This window comes from Oryctolagus cuniculus, chromosome 6, assembly GCF_051225735.1.
Source record: "Oryctolagus cuniculus isolate XC-2025 breed Fujian yellow rabbit chromosome 6, ASM5122573v1, whole genome shotgun sequence".
NCBI classification, from domain to species: domain Eukaryota; kingdom Metazoa; phylum Chordata; class Mammalia; order Lagomorpha; family Leporidae; genus Oryctolagus; species Oryctolagus cuniculus.
Window position 1 is genome coordinate 1,522,789 of NC_142872.1, and position 21,844 is coordinate 1,544,632.

Sequence of the window (21,844 nt, forward strand, 5' to 3'; positions counted from 1 at the left end):
ATGCCAAGTTAAGAAATCTCGTTGAGAGGATTAAGGTCCTGATTAAAGGGATAAAGTATAATGGCTCCTGTTACCTTTCAGCAGAAAACAGTCAGCTTGGACACGGACATCTTGGAAAGTAAAACCCCAGCATTGTTATCTAATCCTTGATGTCCTCATCTATCAGCTAGGCATAATACATAAATTTCAACCAAGAAATAAATAAAAATAGAAATGAGTCACGATGACGAATGATGATCTGTGTGATGATTTTAAAGCTTTGTTTTCTGGGCAAGTAGAAAGGATGGAAGGCAGTTGTAGCGTTAAATTGAGTTAAGAAACACGATCCTAGCATATTACGTTTCTGGCTTGCAGATCCACCAAGAATATGAATGGAAGTGAGCACACAGAAAATTAAATGACTGGAAACTGAGTTACAGATTTGAACATCAGATTTTAAAAGTGGGCAATCCAGGCAAGAATTTGAGGAACACTACAAGGGACTGCTACAGGACAGCAACTTTATAGGGGGTTAGCCATGGCCTCCATGCACCTCACATAGGGAAGAGAAGTACAAAGCTTTATAAAGCTCAGAGAGCAAGTGGACGGAGGCCACATGCCACAAGGGATTCACCTTTTTCAGATGAGATTTACTACATATGAGAAAAGCATTGTTTTATTAACAAGAACCAGAGTAGGATTATTTCATGTCATAGAAGAGGAAATCTTGAGCCAAAGGACTCTGTTAGCTCCCAGAAGTTCTGCATGGCAGGGAGAAAGTGAGAGCCAAGTCATGGACAGGGGCAGCATCTCTGTTCTACCTCTATCTCTGTTCTACCTCTATCTCTGATCTGAGCTCTACAAAGCACCCAGAATTAATGACAGAATGTCCACTCTGTCCTGTCAGACTGTACCGGGTCTTCACCGCATTTTCTTACCTGAATCCACCTTTTCCTGGTGGGGATCACCTCTGCAAGAAACAGTGTCATGTGTACAAAACTTGTCCATCTGGATTTTCTCTTGGAAATGATATCATGGGTTCAGTTGTGTTGAGTTTTATATTTTTATTTATGAGAGACAGAGTGTGTGTGTGTGTCTTCCCATTCATTCGTGCAATCTTCCAAATGCCCACAATGACTGAGAATGGTCAGGTCAGACAGGAGTTGGGAATTCAATCCAGATCTCCCACATGGGTGTGGGGACCACGCTACTTGATTTGTCTCTTGCTGCCTCGCAGGATCTGCATTGGTAGAAAGCTGAAGTCAGTAGCTGGTGGGAAGCATTGAACCCAGGTGCCACAAAATGGCGTATGGGTGTCTCACCCAACATCTTAATCGCTGAGCTAAATGCCTGCCCTTGCCTTATATTTATAAATATCTATAATTTTCATTATATTAATATATTTTGTGTTATAGATCATTGAAGACATATATGAAACACAATAATGTAATAATAAAGATAGGTCTAATCCCACCATCATAGATTTATGATAAATTTGTATTTCTTGCTTTCCACATCCCATGGCCATTGGGTTGCTGTGTCATCCTGGAGTTTGGCTACAATTATGGCAGGATCCATACATTTCTATTCTTGTGGCTGTGGCCAAATAATGATTAATTGATTGTGGGGAAACACATCTCTCTCATTCTCTTGTCTCTGCCTCTCTCCATTTTCTGTGTATCTCTCTCTCTCTCTCTCTCTGACTTTCTCTCTGTCTCTATCTCTCTCTCTCTTTGATAATGAAATTTAGCAGTATTTAAGTAATACATTAATACACAGATGCAAATTCTCATTGGGTCATAGTTTCATTAAGCTGACCACTATTCTGAGAACAAAACATTCAAACTTGTGAAAATAATTAAACTCTACAATATGCTACCTAACTTTAGCAATATACTACCTAACTTTGTATGCCTTCAGTAAGAGGAATTTTGTGTATTTTTGAAATTTAAAGATAACAATACACAACGTTATCATTGTACATCGTGATGTTTTAAAATATCCATATGTTGGGGAAAGGCTAAGCCTAACTAGCAAATGCACAGTTGGATGAGAGGAATAAATGTCAGGAGACCTTTTGTGCAACATGCTGTATTTTTGAAATTTACTGCTGGGATATAAAAATGAAATTGTCTGAATAGATTTCTGCAACAAATTCATCATAATATCAGTTGTATCCTAACATGTGAGTGTCTAAGTGTACTTCACAGCACAAATTCTGCAGTAAGTGCACATTGCAGGATGCCTGAGTCTGGAGAGGGAGCGATTTCTGCATCTTAGAACACAGCCTGTTAGATGCAGTGCTGGGCACTTGGCACAAGTCTCCTTCAAGCCCAGAGACAGATTGTACATCCTGAGATTCCACTCGTCTGACTGCTCCTTTCTCATTTCCTAACCCCCCCACCATAGCAGTGACAGTGGCTCACCTGGGCTGGAAATCAGTTCAGTGGCACTGCTGGAAATGTCAAGCCCTCTTAGCCAGGAGCACCCTGCAGATCTTCCTTGTGTTGGGATCTAATCTCAGCTCCCTGACTCTGAGATCCCCCTCAGTTAAATATTAGGTGTGGTGTCCACCTCAGCAGATGGGCAGAAATCATGTGACTGTTCTGTTTCCCCAGAGGGAAAGAACAAAGGAGCACAGAGGGCCCTGAGCTCTCTGCAGGTCCCGGAGGCCTCAGTCCTTGTAGGTAATGAACTGCAGTCCCCACACGCGGCGTAGGCCTGAGAGTGAAAATTCTTCCCCCATGCTTCACAAAGTCAACTGAGCTACCAGCTAATTGCTTTAGTTTGCCTGTTTTATGTTGATCCCTAGTAACATAACAAAGCAATTGATTTATTGGTTATAGAAGCTGAAGTTCCAATAGTCGTTTATTAATTCACTCCACAAATGCATATTTAGCTGCTGGGTTCACATTCCTGTGCTAGTCACGGAAGATACAATAAAACTAAAGTCAGCAATAATTAAGAAAATATTCTTTAGCAGGCTGAAATTAATTGCATGTGCTCTTATACAACTAAAACCAGCCAGAAAATATTAGTAATTCAAAACGATGTTTATAGAAGATGAAATAAATCATAAAAAAGAGTTTGTTGCTGAAGTATAAAGCAGAAAATACGAACAATTACATGTATCTCAGGCTACAGAGAGAGAAAACAGAAAAATACGCGACAAAAACATGCCATGAATTGTCTTGTGTAAACAGTGTAGCATACATAAAAGACCTGAAGATTATAAATGCTTTTCAAAACTAATTTGTGACTGAAATATCTTGAATATGTGGGCAACTCTGAGTCCTCCACCACCAGATGTTAAAAATAGTCACCTGCTCTGCTTTGACCCAGGAAACATGAGAGGAAGTGATGTGTGCAACCCATGGTTCCCCTCCCTGTTGTCCTCTGTGGAAATGGAGACACACTAAGGAGAAAGCAGCCTGGAGCAACACCTTCACAAGTCCAGGATGCTCCCCCCACCAGGGCATCCACACTGACTTTGGACGTCTAAGAAATAAACCTACCTGGGATGTTAAAGTACTGCTGACCTGCGGTGGTGACCCAGTCACCTTCCCGTGCGCCCTGATTAATACACCCATCCAAGCTGTACACAGGTCTCTCAGCATCCTCAGCTAATTTAGCCTCTAGCACTGAGCCACTTGCTTTCCAAGAATTTTGCCATCAGTGTCGCTTCCTTAACACTGCCTTAACCAATTCTTGATACTGACATCTGGCAACCACCACTCTGTGACAAATCAAAGGATGGATGTATGAAGGAACTTGAAAAAGTTTATGGGGGGGGGGTGCGGTACCACGGCTCACTAGGCTAATCCTCCATCTGCGGTGCCGGCACCCCAGGTTCTAGTCCCGGTCAGGGTGCTGGATTCTGTCCTGGTTTGCCTCTCTTCCAGTCCAGCTCTCTGCTGTGGCCCGGGAAGGCAGTGGAGGATGGCCCAGGTCCTTGGGCCCTGCACCTGCATGAGAGACCAGGAGGAAGCACCTGGCTCCTGTCTTCGGATCGGCACAGTGCACCAGCCGCAAGATGCCAGCCATAGCGGCCACTTGCAGAGTGAACCAACGGAAAAAGGAAGACCTTTCTCTCTCTCTCTCTCTCTCTCTCACTGTCTAACGCTGCCTGTCCAAAAAAAAAAAAAAAGGTAATGGGAGGAAAAATGAAAACATAAGTTTATTTTGGTGCAAAAATTTTTGAAATCCATGCAGACCTCTTCCATAATGCACATTTATCATGAACTTTTTGAAGAAAACTCCTCATTTGCATGTATTTCAAAAGTTTTTGTATCAAAATAAGCATCATTTAATTCCATTTTCCATGATCTTTTTGAAGTCCCTCATAATTTCTTAAAAGTGTATCATACTATTTATTCATTGGTAATAGAACAGGAGCCTACTAGAATTTCATTAAACCTCAATGGACATTTGCAACTAAACTTTTATGCTTAGTTTCTAGAAGCATGCTTTAATAACTGAAACCCATTTATAAAATCTCACTTGGATCTAGGCAGTGTTCTGATTCTACAGTTACATAAACAAGAAAATAATACAGAGAACCCATGAGACATTTAGTTTACTTTTCTGACTTTATATTAAATTTAAAACTTACTTTAGCTTCTGTGTGGAAAAAGTATATTTGAATATCACATTTTTCAACACTTAGAGAGTAATTTAAATGTTAATTACATTAGGAATCTATGGAAGAAATGAGTGTGCACACTCCCTTTGGATTCAAAGGCTTCTTAAGGCACCCTTCTTTGGTGGCTTGATCTTCTGGAAATTGCAGAGAAGTGAAAAATATAACACAACGAGTGCAGATAGAGTCTCTTCTTTGTGCCTAAGTTGGCATTTTTATATCAAACTAAGAAGGCCATAAGGACCTCAAAAAACATCAACAACAAAATCAACCAATCCAGTTAAAAAATGGACAAAGGACCTGAATAGACAGTTCTCACAAGAAGAAATACAAATGGCCAACAAGTATGTGAAAAATGCTCAACATCACAAGCGTCGAGAGAAACGTAAATCAATACCTCAGGGAGATATCTCAAACAGCTAGCATCAAAAAGACAAAAAATGTAGCACATTCTGACAAGGATGTATATAAAGAGGAGCTCCTATTCAGTGTTGGTGGGAATGCAACTTAATACAGCAACTATGAAAAGCAGTATGGAGATCCCTCAAAAAAACTAAAATGGAAATGCTGTGTGACACAGCATTCCCACCTCTGGGTATATCCAAGATGTGAAATCATTGTGTCAAAGAGACACCCACCCCACCGTTTCTACTGCAGCAGTGTTCACAATAGTTAAGATATGGAGTCAACCAAGGTGTTCGCCATCAGAGGAACAGATAAAGACAATGTGGTAAATGCACACAGAGGAATATTTTCAGTCAATCCTGTCACTGCAGCAAAATGGATGGAATTGGAAGTCCTTATGTTGAGTGAAGTAAGCCAGACACAGTAAGACAAACACAACATATACCACGCATTCTCCCTCAAATGTAGAAGCTAAGATATCAAAATCTGAATACAAAATGGTGGCTCCTAGAGGTAGGGGCTGGAGGAGAGAGAGGGAGCTAGCTTATCAGGTACCAAGTCAGTCAGATGGAAGGATTAAGTTCCTAGTGTTGCACAGCACAGTGGGGAGACTGTAGTTAAAATGACCCATTAAACATTTTATGAGCAAACAGAAGAGCCCCAAGTCTCCTAATACAAAGTAATGGCAAAAAGGGGGACCTGTGGACTATGCTGATTTGATCACACATGTTTACATGTCTGGAATGCCCCATGTATACCATAAATATGTGTAATCACTGTTCATCAATTTTTTTAAAAAACTAAATAGCTAGCAAAAGAAAAACAATTAGAGATTGTATGTGTAGCATAAACCAGAAGAAACCGAGGGCAATTTCCCTTACTGAGACTTGAATAAAACAATCCAGATCTGTTTTCTGATTTTAGAAAATTCATCTTATGATAGTTACGTTGCTTGAAGAATAAAAATATATATTCTTCAAAAGTCAATCCTGAAAATCATGTTCCTCTCCAAATAAAAACAGTGTTCCTCTCATCAAATAAAATTCGAATATTTATCATGAATCAAACAGTGATGCATGCATTTTTAACAGGACGACATCTAAAATCATTGTGGTAACAATATAATATAGCTTACTGTTTTTGAATTAATACAACATTCTTAGTCATATTTTTAGGCTCTCTTATAGAGAGTATGAGAATGTGCTTCCTGGTTCAAATGCTCAATTATCTACTCTTCATTACCCAGATCCCCTTTCCATTGAAGAGCATCCTGCACCTCTCTGTTCCTCAGGGTATAGATGAGAGGGCTCAGCACAGGTGTGACCACAGTGTAGAAGAAGGGGAAGAACTTGCCATGTTTGAAAGCAAAGTTGGTCTTAGGGTCTGTGTACACCATTGCCATTGTCCCATAGAACATGAGGACCACACGGAGGTGGGAGGAACAGGTGGCAATGACTTTCTGTATGCCCTCCTCTGACTTCATTTTCCCCTCTGCTTCAGCCATATGGACATAAGAAACCAAGATCAACCCCACAGGCACCATGGGGAAGACAACAGCAGCGATTGTCATCTGCCACTCATTGTTGAAGGAGTCTCCACAGACCAGGAATATGAGGACAGGAGCCCCACACAGAAATCCATGCAGGAGGTGGTGAGCACAGAAGGGCAGCTGGAAGGTGATAATGATCAGATCAAAGACTCCATCAGGCCAGAAGCCAGGCCATGAATGCCAGCTTCTGATAGAATGGACAGTGCATGATGGTGGTGCACAGATGAAGTGGAGAGCCAAGAAGGAAAGATTGCTAAGAAAGAAGTACATGGGGGTGTAGAGACAGGGTACACAACTCCACACACCAGAGCAAGATGCTGGTGAAGTTGCCGAGGACAGGATGATCACGATCCAGAAGAGAACCAACACTACCTGGGGCCATTCAGATACACCAAGAAGGATGAAGCCCATTGGGAAGCTCAGGTTAGTCCTTCCTGCTGGTTTTGGTGTTGGGGTTTGGAGGTGTTGGAGGCAAAGTTTGTGGACAGATCCACTGCCATTTATCTGGATAAGACGAGCATGATTGGTTTTCCTGCAATATTTGGGCAGAACATGTGGATCTTTACTCTGAATTAGGCCAGTGAGTTTGATCTCTTCTATAAGGCCATGCTGCTTAAACCAAAGTGATTGTATAAGGTACTACCCCTTGAAATTCATCATTGAAATCTGTAGTCACAGGGTGGGCATTTGGCAGAGAAATTAAAATGCCCACCTCTTACATCAGAACAGTTGGGTTCAAATACCAGCTCAGATTTCTCACTTCAGTGTCCTAAGGCAGACCCTGAGATACAGCAGGAGTGGCTCCTGTAGTGGGTTCCTGCCACCTCTGTGGGAGACCAAACTGAGTTCCTGGCTTTCAGCTTCAGCCTCACCCAGTGTGTGTGTATGTGTGTGTGTATGTGTGTCTGTGTGTGTGTGTGTGTGTGTTAGAGAGAGAGAGAGAGAGAGAGAGAGAGAGAGAGAAGTAGCAGCAGGGAGGACATATGATATTTGTCCCTTTGGGACTGGCTTAATACACTCAGCATAATGTTTTCCAGATTCCTCCATCTTGTTGTAAATGACCGGATTTCAAAGTTTTTGACTGCTGTATAGTATTCTATAGAGTACATGTCTCATAATTTCTTTATCCAGTCTACTGTTGATGAGCATTTGGGTTGGTTTCAGGTCTTAGTTATTGTGAATTGAGCTGCAATAAACATTAATGTGCAGACCGCTTTTTTGTTTCCCAATTTAATTTCCTTTGGGTAAATTCCAAGGAGTGGGATGGCTGGCTTGTATGATAGGGTTATATTCTGGTTTCCGAGGAATCTCCAGACTGACTTCCATAGTGGATTTATCAGCTTACATTCACACCAACATTGGATTACTAAGCCTTTTATCCCACATCATGGCCAGCATCTGTTGTTCGTTGATTTCTCTATGTAATCCATTCTAACTGGGGTGAGGTGAAACCTCATTGTGGTTTTGATTTGCATTTCCCTGATGGCTAGTGATCCTGAACATTTTTTCATGTGTCTGTTGGCTATTTGGATTTCATCTATTGAAAAATGTCTACTGAGGTCCTTGGCCCATCTCTTAAGTGGGTTGTTGGTTTTGTTTTTGTGGAGTTTCTTGATCTCTTTGTAGATTCTGGTTATTAACCCTTTATCTGTTGCATAGTTTGCAAATATTTTTTCCCATTCTGTCGGTTGTCTTTTCACTCTCCTGACTGTTTCTTTTGCAGTACAGAAACTTCTCAATTTGATGCAATCCCAATAGTTGATTTTGGCTTTGACTGCCTGTGCCTCCCGGGTCTTTTCCAGAAATTCTTTGCCTGTGCCAATATCTTGAAGGGTTTCTCCAATGTTCTCTAATAATTTGATGGTGTCAGGTCATAGATTTAAGTCTTTAATCCATGTTGAGTGGATTTTTGTGTAAGGTGAAAGGTAGGGGTCTTGCTTCATGCTTCTGCACGTGGAAATCCAGTTTTCCCAGCACCATTTATTGAATAGATTCTCATTGCTTCAAAAATTAGTTTTGGATCCTTGATCAAATATAAGTTGGCTGTAGATGTTTGGGTTGATTTCTGGTGTTTCTATTCTGTTCCATTGGTCTATCCATCTGTTTCTGTACCAGTACCATGCTGTTTTGATAACAACTGCCCTGTAGTATGTCCTGAAATCTGGTATTGTGATGCCTCCAGCTTTATTTTTGTTGTACAAGATTGCTTTAGCTATTCGAGGTCTCCTGTGTCTCCAATGAATTTCAGCATCATTTTTTCCAGATCTGAGAAGAATGCCTTTGGTATTTTCATTGGTATTGCATTGAATGTATGAATTGCTTTTGGGAGAATGGACATTTTGATGATGTTGATTCTTCCAATCCATGAGCATGGAAGATTTTTCCATTTTTTGGTATCCTCTTCTATTTCTTTCTTTAAGGTTTTTTAATTCTCATCGTAGAGATCTTGAATGTCCTTGGTTAAGTTTATTCCAAGGTATTTGATTGTTTTTGTTGCTATTGTGAATGGGATTGATCTTAGAAGTTCTTTCTCAGCTGTGGCGTTGCCTGTGTATACAAAGGCTATTGATTTTTGTGCATTGATTTTATACCCTGCTACTTTACCTAACTCTTCTATTAGTTCCAATAGTCTCTTAGTAGAGTTCCTTGACCCCCTAAATAAAGAATCATATCGTCTGCAAAGAGGGATAGTTTGAGTTCTTCCTTCCCAATTTGTATCCCTTTAATTTCTTTTTCTTGCCTAATAGCTCTGGCTAAAACTTCCAGAACTATATTGAATAGCAGTGGTGAGAGTGGGCATCCATGTCTGGTACCAGATCTCAGTGGAAATGCTTCCAACTTTTCCCCATTCAATAGAATGTAGGCCATGGGTTTTTCATAAATTGCTTTGATTGTATTGAGGAATGTTCCTTCCAAACCCAATTTGCTCAGAGTTTTCATCATGAAAGGGTGTTGTATTTTATCAAATGCTTTCTCTGCATCTTTTGAGATAATCATATGGTTTTTCTTCTGCAGTCTGTTAATGTGGTATATCACATTGATTCATTTGTGAACATTGAACCATCCCTGCATACCAGGGATAAATCCCACTTGGTCTGGGTGGATGATGTTTCTGATGCATTGTTGTATTCTATTGGCGAGAATTTTATTGAGGATTTTTGCATCTATGTTCATCAGGGATATTGGTCTAATTCTCTTTCTTTTTTTTAACTTTTATTTAATGAATATAAATTTCCAAAGTAAGGCTTATGGATTACAATGGCTTCCCACCCATACCGTCCCTCCCACCCGCAACCCTCCCCTCTCCCACTCCCTCTCCCCTTCCATTCACATCAAGGTTCATTTTCGATTCTCTTAATATACAGAAGATTAGTTTAGTATACATTAAGTAAAGATTTCAACAGTTTTCTCGCACACAGAAACATAAAGTGAAAAATAATAGATGATTTTTTAAATGATGATGAAATCAGATCAGACCTAGTGTCATGTTTAATCCCAGTGAGAGTCAAGTTGGGAATTGATAATTTCTTTTTTTTTTTTTTTTACAGAAGATCAGTTTAGTATACATTAAGTAAAGATTTCAACAGTTTGCACCCCCATAGAAACACAAAGTGAAATAAACTGTTTGAGTACTCGTTATAGCATTAAATCTCAATGTACAGCACATTAAGGACAGAGATCCTACATGAGGAGTAAGTGCACAGTGACTCCTGTTGTTGACTTTACAAATTGACACTCCTGTTTATGGCATCAGTAATCTCCCTATGCTCCAGTCATGAGTTTCCAAGGCTACGGAAGCCTTTTGAGTTCTCTGACTCTTATCTTGTTTAGACAGGGTCATAGTCAAAGTGGAGGTTCTCTCCTCCCTTCAGAGAAAGGTACCTCCTTCTTTGAAGACCTGTTCTTTCCACTGGGATCTCACTCACACAGATCTTTCATTTAGTTTTTTTTTTCCAGAGTGTCTTGGCTTTCCATGCCTGAAATACTCTCATGGGCTTTTCAGCCAGATCCGAATGCCTTTAGGGCTGATTCTGAGGCCAGAGTGCTATTTAGGACATCTGCCATTCTATGAGTCTGCTGAGTATCTCACTTCCCATGTTGGATCACTCTCCCCTTTATTTATTCTATCGGTTAGTGTTAGCAGGTACTAGACTTGTTTATGTGCTCCCTTTGACTCTTAGTCCTTTCATTATGATCAATTGTGAACTGAGATTGATCACTTGGACTAGTGAGATGGCATTGGTACATGCCACCTTGATGGGAGTGATTGGAGTCTCCTGGTATGTTTCTAACTCTACCATTTGGGGCAAGTCAGCTTGAGCATGTCCCAAATTTTACATCTTCTCCCTCTCTTATTCCCATTCTTATATTTAACAGCGATCACTTTTCAGTTAAATTTAAACACCTAAGAATAATTGTGTGTTGTTGCATTCTATTGGCGAGAATTTTATTGAGGATTTTTGCATCTATGTTCATCAGGGAAATTGGTCTAATTCTCTTTCAATGCTGCATCTTTTTCAGGTTTAGGAATTAAGGTGATGCTGGCTTCATAGAAAGAATTTGGCAGGATTCCCTCTTTTTCAATTGTACTGAATAGTTTGAGAAGAATTGGAGTTAGTTCTTCTTTAAATGTCTGGTAGAATTCAGCAGTGAATCCATCTGGTCCTGGGCTTTTCTTTCTTGGAAGGGCCTTTATTACTGTTTCAATTTCTGTCTCAGTTATGGGTCTGTTTAGGTTTTCGATGTCTTCCTGGTTCAATTTATGTAGGTTGCATTTGTCCAGGGATCTATCCATTTCTGATAGGTTTCCCTGTTTGCTGGCATACAAGTCCTTGTAGTAATTTCTGATGATTCTTTTTGTTTCTGTGGTGTCTGTTGTTACATTTCCTTTTTCATCTCTGATTTTATTGATTTGGGTCTTTTCTCTTCTTTTTTTAGTTAGTTGGGCCAATGTGGTGTCAATTTTGTTTATTTTTTCAAAAAACCAGCTCCTCGTTTGGCTGATTTTTTGTAATGTTTTCTTGATTCAATCCTGTTGATTTCTTCTCTGATTTTAATTATTTCTCTTCTCCTACTAGATTTGGGTCTGGTTTGCTGCAGTTTTTCTAGATCCTTGAGATGAGTTGAAAGCTCATTTATTTGGTGCCTTTCCAATTTCTTGATGTAGGCACCTATTGTTATAAACTTGCCTCTCAATACTGCTTTTGCTGTATCCCATAAGTTTTGATATGTTGTGTTGTTGTCTTCATTTACTTCCAGAAAGTTTCTGATTTCTCTTTAGATTTTATCTATGACCCAGTGTTCATTCAGGAGCATGTTGTTCAATCTCCATGCATTTGCATATGCTCTAGGGATTCCTGAATTGCTAATTTCCAACTTCATTCCTCTATGGTCTGAGAAGCTGCATTGTATGATTCCAATTCTTTTGAATTTGCTGAGACTTGCTTTATGGCCTAGTATGTGGTCAATCCTAGAGTAGGTTCCATGTACTGCTGAGAAGAATGTAAAATCTTTAGCTGTAGGATTGAAAATTCTGTATATATCTGTTAGATCCATTTGGGCTATAGTGTCGTTTAAATCTACTGTATCCTTGTTGATCTTCCGTCCTGTTGATCTGTCTATTTCTGAGAGTGGAGTATTGAAGTCCCCCAGTACTATTGTATTGGAGTCCAAGTCTCCCTTTAAGTCCCTTAACAAATCTTTTAAATAGACCGGTGCCCTGTAATTAGGTGCATATATATTTATAATAGTTACATCTTCCTGTTGAACTGAACCCTTAATCATTCTATAGTGCCCCTTTTTGTCTCTCTTAACAGTTTTTGTGATAAAGTTTATTTTGTCTGATAATAAGATGGTTACACCCGCTCTTTTTTCATTTCTGTTGGCATGGTATATCTTTTTCCAGCCTTTCACTTTCAGTCTGTATGCATCTGTGTTGGAAAGATGTGTTTCTTGTAAGCAGCAAATAGATGGGTTTTGTTCCTTAACCCAATCAGCCAATCTGTGTCTTTTAACTGGACAGTTCAGGCCATTAACGTTCAATGTGACTATTGATAAGTAGTAACTTTGCCCTGCCATTTTCCCAAAGATATTTTCTAATATATGCTTTGAACTTCCTGTGATCTTTTGCTGTGAGGTTTTCTTCCTTTACCTTCTTTCATATTGATGACCGTGTGTCTGTGTTTCTGTGTGTAACACATCTTTAAGCATTTTATGCAGGGCTGTACGAGAGGTGACAAATTCTTTCAATTTCTGTTTGCTGTGAAAGGTCTTTTATTTCACCTTCATTCACAAATGAGAGCTTTGCAGGATATAGTATTCTACGCAGGCAGTTTTTCTCTCTTAGTACCTGGGCTATATCTCACCATTCCCTCCTAGCCTGTAGGGTTTCTGATGAGAAGTCTGCTGTGAGTCTAATTGGAGATCCTTGAGAGTAATCTGACGTTTCTCTCTTGCACATTTTCGAATCTTTTCTTTATGTTTCACTGTGGTGAGTTTGATTACAACGTGTTGTGGGGAGGATCTCTTTTGGTCATGTTTACTAGAGGTTCTATGAGCTTCCTGTGCTAGAATGTCTCTGTCCTTCTCCAAACCTGGGAAGTTTTCTGCTAGTATCTCACTAAAAAGGCCTTCGAATCCTTTCTCCCTCTCCATGCCTTCAGGAACTCCTAGAACCTGAATGTTGGGTTTTTTAATAGTATCCTGTAGATTCCCAACAATATTTTTTAGATTTCTAATTTCCTCTTCTTTTCTTTGGTTTGACTGTATACTTTCCTGTGCTCTGTCTTCTAAGTCCAATATTCTCTCTTCTGTTTCACTGACTCTGTTTTTAAGGCTCTCTGATGTGTTTGCCTTTTGATCTATTGAGTTCTTCATTTCATTTTGATTTCTCTTCACTATCACACTTTCCTGTTCTACTAGTTTCTGCGTTTCATTTTGATTCCTCCTTAAGATTTCATTTCTTGAAGGAGATTTTCTATCCTTTCCAGTAAGGATTTCCGTAGCTCAAGCATTTGTTTTTGAAAACTTCTAAATGTTCTTATCATAAATTTTTTGAAATCCGTATCTTGCATTTCTTCCATCTCATCATCTTCATAATCTTGGCTTGGGGTGTCTTATTCATTTGGGGGTGCCATAATGTCTTCCTTGTTCTTATTTCCTTGGTTTCTGCGTTTGTTGCTTGGCATTGTGGAGATATTTTTTGGATTCTTCTTCCCTCGCTGTGGTGTTTTTTTCTTGTTAAACTATCACTGTATTAAGTGAACTGTCTGCTTTTGATGGATCCTTAGAGGCTTGAGATGGGTGTGGCCTAAGAGCTCTGTTTGGTTACTCAGGGTTAAGGGTGTCCCAGGTTAGGCGTGGTAAATCTCTCTCTCTCTCTCTCTTTCTTTCTTTCTTATTCAGAAGGGAAGTAATTCTGCACAGCTGAGCAGAATTGAAGGTAGTTAGCAGACAAATGATATACCCACAGGAGCCAGAGATCAGAAGCTCTTTCCCAAGGACCACACAGGGAATCTGTTCTGCCCTCAGTGTGGGCTCAAATTCTCCTGCAGTCTCCCACTGGGTTGCCAAGGTTACCAAGTTGTAGCATCTCTGGAGAGTACTCATGTGAATTCTGTGAGTTCTCTCACCCACCATCTCTTTTTTCACAGTCTCAGTTCATTAGCACCACACATTCACTAGGTCCTAATCTCCTGTTATTTCACACTCCCCTCCCCCCAGAGCCAGGTTTTTCTGCTTGGCTGAGGGCGGGTGCAGTCCTGAGGTCGCCCCGCTTATGACGTATGTCCAAAATGGCGCCTGCTGTTTGTCTTGCTCATCTTTGAAAGGTGAGCGGAGACAGAGAAACTCATGTCCGTACCAGTCACTTTTTTTTCCCCTCTATCTTCTTGTTAGGCTGGTGAACTTTTTCCCACGGGGTTTCAAGCCTCGTTCCCTCTAGTCTCTTCTATCCACTTTCCCACCAGTGTCTCGTGCTATTGAGGTTCGGTTTACCTCGTGTTCCAGCGCTGGTGCATTGATTCTGCCACTGGTGTCCTGAGCCATGGGCTCCCACACCCTCCAGGCAGGTCCACCGTGAATCACTATTCTGGAACAGTTTCCTCTGCTGTTTCTTCCCCTACACTTCCTTGAACCTGCAGTATCTCCACTTTTATTAAACTGTCTATTCCCGGACTATCAGTGTGCTCCCTTCCTATTCCTCCATCTTGCCGCTCTCCACTTAATTTACTTTTAAGTAAATACACGTAACAAATCTGATTTGAGAAAGGCTGTAACAACTACCACACAGAGGATTTAAGTGCAGAATAAAAAAAGGTCATGCCTTCTACCTTTCAAAACAAAGCACTAAGCATAAATACAACTAGTAGAACAAACATCACTAATATTGTTGTCTAACTCTTACTTCCTAAGTATTGATTACTGAAATACTCCATAATCAATTGGCATAAAAACAATTTTAAAAAAGTAACATACTTAAAAGTAAAAATGAATCAAAGTGACAAAATTATGTGAATTTGACATAGTTTTTAAGCTTTGCCTCATGAGCAGAGGAACAGGTGTGGCAGAGGCACTGCTAAGCAATACTAACCCAGAGATTGGGTTAGTCACTAGACGACATCTTGGAATATTGATTTTGTGTTTTCTGGGAGTTGTAGAGTAGTTCAGAGGGAAAGTAGCAATATTAAAGGCATGATCTCATTTAAGTGAAAAAAACCTGAGTTGTTCATCTGACACTGAGGTTGTGAATGTGGCCATACAAGGCAGGATCACCTGGGTACTACTTCCTCTCTAGCAGCTGAGTGGGATTTCTATCCTGTGCCTTCCTCGCACCAGCACTTTTCAGTGATGCAAGAATATACTGGGAGCAAGAGAGATAGAATTCCTGCTTTCATCAGCATGTAGACTCCTGCAAGGAGCAGGTAGGAAATAACCATAAGAATCCAACTCTTTCAGGCGATAACTTCTGTAAATCGGAGGCGGGGACTACAGGAGCTGGACACAGTCAGGCACTTGAGCTGAACTCGGCTCCTCTCCTCCAGGCTCCAGTGATCCTGTCCTGGACACACCTCGGTTTGTTCTTGCAGGACACCTGCATTAATTCCCAGCGGGGCATCCTGCTCCATCCCTACATCACTTCCTCAGCTCTCCGGGTCAGAGTGTGCACACACACACTGGCCTGTGTGACATTGTGGCATCTGGTCAAGAACACTCAGGGTTTGCCTCTGAAACTACGTCATGTTTGAGTTCTTCTTCATGGAGGGTGAGAATACACTCACATCACATAATATTTTACAAGCATAATTATACAATTGTCTAGTGTTAAATATGTTTAACACCAATATGTTTAATATGTTAAATTGTGTTAAATATGCTTAACACTAATATGTTTCTATATGATAAATTATGCTTGTAAAATATTATGTTTCACTGTATAAATTAAGTTTACGAGTAGTATAAATAAGTTAAGAGCAATGGACAAAAGAAGTAATAGAGGTATATGTAGTCCCATCATCAAATAACATATTTAATATAAAATCTTATTTTTTTAACAAATATTATATTGCTATATTACACAAAAGATACCAGATATGAACTAGAACTATGTTGTATCTTAACACTAAGTTTCTTTAAATATTATTCTCATATCTTTGAACATTTTATAAGTATCACTCCTTGAATGGAATGTAATTAAATGCTTCATAGTATTTTACCTGAGCACCAAAATTTCAGTTACAATTTTTCTGTTGTTTTACATAGTTTTTACTATAATTTTTCCCTATCTAAAATGATACAGAAATGAATATCTATACCAATAGCTCCTTGAATGTGTCTGGTTGTGTTTTTGTTGATAGAACATTGGTCTGTTTTGAATCCTGTGTCTGTGGATGTAGCTTCCCAGGAAGGCCCTCCTGTCTGATCCCGTGGGAGGTAGTGTCTGCCTTTTGACCTCACTCAACATCACTGGAGGTCATCTATTTTTCTTCTCTGTAATTCAGTCAATAAATCACTGGGGCCCTGGTGTGTTCTCAGCGTGCAATTTATTATTGGTCTGGCTTATTTTTTAACTTACAAGGTCCCTAAGAATTCTTTACTAAAATGTTTCTGATTCCTATTTAAATTTATGAGATTTTTTAATTAGTAGTCAAAATAATAGAATGCATTACTTCCTGGACAATAGGTGTTAGCCTTTGATTTATTACCTATTATGAAATAAGCTTTGGCCTTTTTAAATCATTTGATCTTTTTTGTGACCCATACAAAATTCTCTAATTTAAAAAAAAATCTGATGTTGTTTAACTCTATTTCTCTCCTCAGAAATTATTTTTTCTTATTTTGATTCTGTTTATTTTTATGTTATTTTATTTCTTGCCTTCTTCATAGTTTAGCTGTATCTTTACTAATACATTGTGTAGTTCTTTTACTTTTTTCTTACTATGAATTTTAATCAATTGGATTTTTTAAATAAAAAAAACATAAAAAAGTATTCCTAATCTGTGACTAAATGTTCAGAGCACTTTTACTGAAGACCCTTTCTGCATTTGCTGAAATGAGATTGTTACACTAGGACTTGCCTTGTGTTCTGTGGAGGTCATGGCAGAGAGCCACAAGTTACACTCATACCTGTGCAAAAAACTAATCATCCATCGGTTGAACAAGATTCTTTTTTCTCTGTGTGTCTATCACCATTTCACTCTTTCTATCCCTCCCTTCCCTCTCTCCTTATGTCTTCTACCTTGTCCAAACTTGTGGAATAACTAAACTCAGTGTCTCAGTGTCTAGTTTAAAGCAATATTTTGTTGGACAATCTATTATCTAACTTTTTATGCTTTTCAATTTGAGGGAAATTTTTAAATCCACTGCTGTGATATGGGATATGAAATAGTGTGCCATGAAATTTCTGCAACAATCATTACACATGATGAGTGTGTTTATGTTGTCACATGAAAATCTTACAATGAAATCAGTGTCACAGGTTTGAAGAAGTACAGTGACAAATTGTGCATTTTAGCAACACTGCTGCACAAATCCAGAGACAGGCTGTGCCTTCTGAGTTTGTACACATTTGATCTTGCCTGTCTTTCATCTCAGAACTGGGTAGGACACTCACCTGGGTAGGACACTCAACTGGGCAAGAAGGCAGATTGATGGTACAGCTGGGTAAAGCAGAGGCCAAGGCTGTCTGAGCTCCTGCACTCCAGGGCTGTCACACAGATGATAGTGGATGGAAAGGAAAAGTTGAGCAACATTTTCCCCACTGAGAAAATGAGTGAAAGGTGCAAAGAGGAAAGATCTGCTCTCAGCTCTCGGTGGTGTTGCCTTCTTGCAGTAAGAGCTGCCAGTACCAGAGTGTACAGGAATCCTAGAGAATGGGAAAAGAATGGCTTCCTGGTCTTCAGTAAATCAGCTGCACAGCAGTTAACTGTTCTCCGCTGAAGGTTTAGATTGACCCTCCATTAACATAATTAATCATGGCACTTATTGAATTTTAATGATAAAAATTAGGACAGCCAATGGCTTCTTTATTCACAGCACATTTGTGATTTAAGTGCCTGTGGCTTGCCCATCTCTGACAGTCACTGAAGACAAAATATAGAGAAATGAAAGAAAGAATTAATATTCTCATCAATCTGAGATAAATTACTTGTGCTATTGCTTTACTGAAGTTAGTTGAGACTGAATTTTTGTGCACTTTGGTAGTGAATCAGTGGATGGAAGATTCTCTCTCTCTCTCTCTCTCTCTCTCTCTCTCTCTCTTTTTCCCTGTATGTGTGTGTGTGCCTATGTGTCTCTCTTTCTGCCTTTAAAATAAATAGAAAATAAGTAAATGAAATAAATATAAAATTAAAAATTGAAATAAAATATAATTGTTTTCAAAAATCTAACTACCCGAACTACTAATGCTAGCAGTTCTATCATTCAACATGGTAAGGAGCTTTGCACAAATGTAGATAAACAGGCCTTCCTCACTGTACTGTATCTCACTTTACTGTGCTTAGCAGATGTTGACATTTCTATAAATTTGTGGCAGCCCAGTATCCTGCCAGGCTACCAGCATCATTTTTCTAATAACTCAGATGATTGCTAGTATTTTTAGGAAGATGATACTTTTAGCAAAGGTAAATATTGGTTTAGTTGTAGTGCAGTTGCACACTTAATAGATGACAGTATAGTATAAGCATCAGTCTTACATGTACTGAAAAAGCAGAACTTGTCTGACTCACTTTACTGTGGTGTTTGCTTTATTGTGGAGGTCTGGAATGAAGCCTGCAGTGTCTCTGATTCTCGGACAAAGTGTGGGACTCTAGGAATGAAGTGGGAATGCCTCAAAAATCTCAGCAGAAACACTCAGTGGCTTTTATGCAGGCAAATATGATGACCCCTGAATTTAAGAAATAGTGTAAAACCACAGAAAAGAGAGTATTTACCAACAGTTTAATAGATTATCTTTTAATTAGCAAGACAATTTTCAAGTTTTAAGTAAAATAAACAAACAAGCCAGTTAAGAAATGTGAAAAGATCTGAAAAGACAATTCTCAAAAGAAGTAGAAATGACGAACAGGTACATGAAAAATGTTCAGCATCAACAACAATATGGGAAACTCAAATCAAAACTCAAATGAAGGAGGGATCATCACACTCCAGTTATAAAAGCTCTTATCAGAAAGACCCAAAATAACAAATGTTGCTGTGGTGAACATAGTACTGGTGGAAATGTATATTATGCAGTCATGAAAAGGATGTGCAGCTTCCTCAGAGAATGATCCACAGTCCCACTTCTGGGTACGTGTGCAAAATAAGTGAGCTAATGTGGAAGAGATGCCCACACAACCACGATGACTGCAGCCTTCGTCACATCAGCTGTCGCTCCCCCCTCTTCGTGGAGGAACCCTGCACTGTTCTTTTGTCTGCTCGGCCCTTCCCGGGTTTGCTGCTGGTCCTTCCCGGGTTGGCTGCCGACCCCTCCACCTCCGTGGAGGGGCGGCTCCCCCTGCCACTTTCCCCACTTCCGCGGAGGAGTGGCACACCACCAGCCGGCTCTCTCGGGGGGCTGCTCAGATGTTATCCGGATGTTCCTGGTGCATGTTGTCTCTCTCCTCCTTTATAGTCCTCTTCCACCAATCCCAACTCTGCTACCCACACGCCGAGCACGCTGCTCTCCTCCAATCAGGAGCAGGATCAGCTCCTGCAGTTTGTCAAGTTGGCGAGAGGCAGCTGCGTAGAAGTTTACTCCTCCCCAGCGCCATATTGTGGGAGAGCAGATGCATAGAATAAGTCTTAATTCCAGTAACTTAGTCTAGTCCGAGTTGCTCCCCACATCAGTGAAGATGTGGAAGCAGCCCAGGTGCCCACCATGGATGAATGGATAAAGGAAATGTGGTGCCTGAGGACACACACAACAGAAAGCTCTGAATTCTTTAAAAATGGAAATCCTGCCATTTGCACAATGCGAATGGATCCATAAGATATTATGTTAACTGAAATAGAGACACAAGCACAGGGTGCTCTCAACTACAGGCAGAATCTAGCAAACTCAGACTCACAGAATAGGGAGTAGAGTTGTGGGTTCCTGAGACTGGGCCAGGCATTAATGGGGAGATGTTGATCAAAGGAAACAAACTCAGACTGTAGGGGCAAACTTTTCTGATCCATGGCAAAAAGCATTGACTATAATAAGGAATAATTGTGTGTGTGCGTGTGTATGAAAATTGCTGCAAGTGTAGATATTAAATGTTTTTATCACAGAAAACAGCAAGTATTTGTTGAGTAGCTTGGTGTAATCACTCCACTATGTAAACACTGATCAAAACATCCTGTTGTCCCTCATAAACTTATATAAACATGAAAAATGCTAGTTAGATCACATTTGTGGTTTCATATGTCAGATCCCATGAGTGCCCAGGCCACTCCACTCATTTCAGCGTCGTTTGGTTCACTGTCCTCATCCACCTGCCCCCCTTGCCCACAGTCTTGCTCTTCTCCAATGGATGCCTACAGAACAGAACCAACCGTTCTAAAATGGAAGTGATCCCTTCGTTACTGTCTCTGACATCCCAGTCACAGATGGGCAAGAAATGAGGTTATGCAGTAAAGCAGGAAAGGGGACACTGGGCAATCTCTGCAGTTACCTGAGCCCAGGCTCATTTCTCCCCACCCCCGCCTTCTTACCAATCAGGTAAACAAGCCCATTAAGCCCACCTGGGAAGCTACATGACCTTCAAGCTGATTGGATAGGCATATTGGCACCAAAGTCCATTCTGCCCTATGGTCAGCGTTCCCCAGAATGGGTTTCGCCCCTTTTACCTGCCCTTTATAATGTACATGCTGGTGAATAAGCACGGACATGTTGACAGAAGCCTGTCCCCAGTGTCTGTGGAGGAAAAGGCACCGCTGCCCTGCTCATCCTCCACAGTGTGGCTTGGCAGGGTTAAGCAGCAGGAAACCCCTGGAACATCCACCTTTCTGTCCTAGCATGCCCTGCTCCAGCATCCCCCACGCACTTCAAGGTGGTGTCCAGACATCATTCAGTGCTGAGCTGCAGGGATTCTCTCAGCCTCTTTGTCTGAATGCAGATGACACAGGCAGAACTGATTCAGCCTTAGGAGCTGTCCCAGAACATGAGCTCCACAGTACCTGTGTTAAATGCATCCATTTACAAATACAACTACACTTCAGATTCCTTGGGAGAAGTATCCTGTGCTGTTCAAATGTTAATCTCAGTTAGCTTTTATTTGTAGTATAATGGTGAGCACAGCAGGTGTGTTTGTTACCAGAGAAGCAAAGGGTCCTTGTCTTCGTGCAATAAAGAATTCAGGCATGAGACAGAGAGTAGTGGAAAGCAAAATAGCAAGGTTTATTAGGGTAGGGACATCTGTAAGAATGGATGGGCAGCTCTCCAGATAGGACCTGAGAGGGAGTGCCTAGTTCACATTTAGGCTGGGGTTTTTAAGGGGATGGGTTTTGCATTCCCTCCCCCTCTCCTTCTTTTCCTCCCAGAACAAAGGACTTGTTGGATGTAAATACGAAAATTTCCTTTCTGAGTTTTTTTTCCCTAAAGTTATCAGACAGGGGAAGCCTGGCTGGTATTGCCTCACCTTAGAGGAAGGATGTTTATCAGGTAGAAGTGGCAAGACCCCCTGGAAGGTCATCAGGATCCGGGCAGGATGTTTGAAATGCAGAATCTGGGCTGCACCTGGAAGGTTATCAGGATGACTTTGAGATGTTGATGCTGGACCGCTGTAGATGTCAATTCCTTAGACCTTGGTCACACA

At 40.4% G+C, this 21,844-nt stretch overlaps 1 protein-coding gene across 1 annotated transcript; it reads right to left on the reverse strand.

Annotated features, from left to right (window-relative positions):
- Nucleotides 1-6,251: 6,251 nt before the first annotated feature.
- Nucleotides 6,252-6,983, reverse strand: LOC149125901 (olfactory receptor 2G6-like). Its single transcript, XM_089335566.1, has one exon. The coding sequence runs from the start codon at nt 6,981-6,983 to the stop codon at nt 6,252-6,254; it is 732 nt and encodes a 243-aa protein (XP_089191692.1).
- Between the last annotated feature and the right edge of the window lie 14,861 nt (nt 6,984-21,844).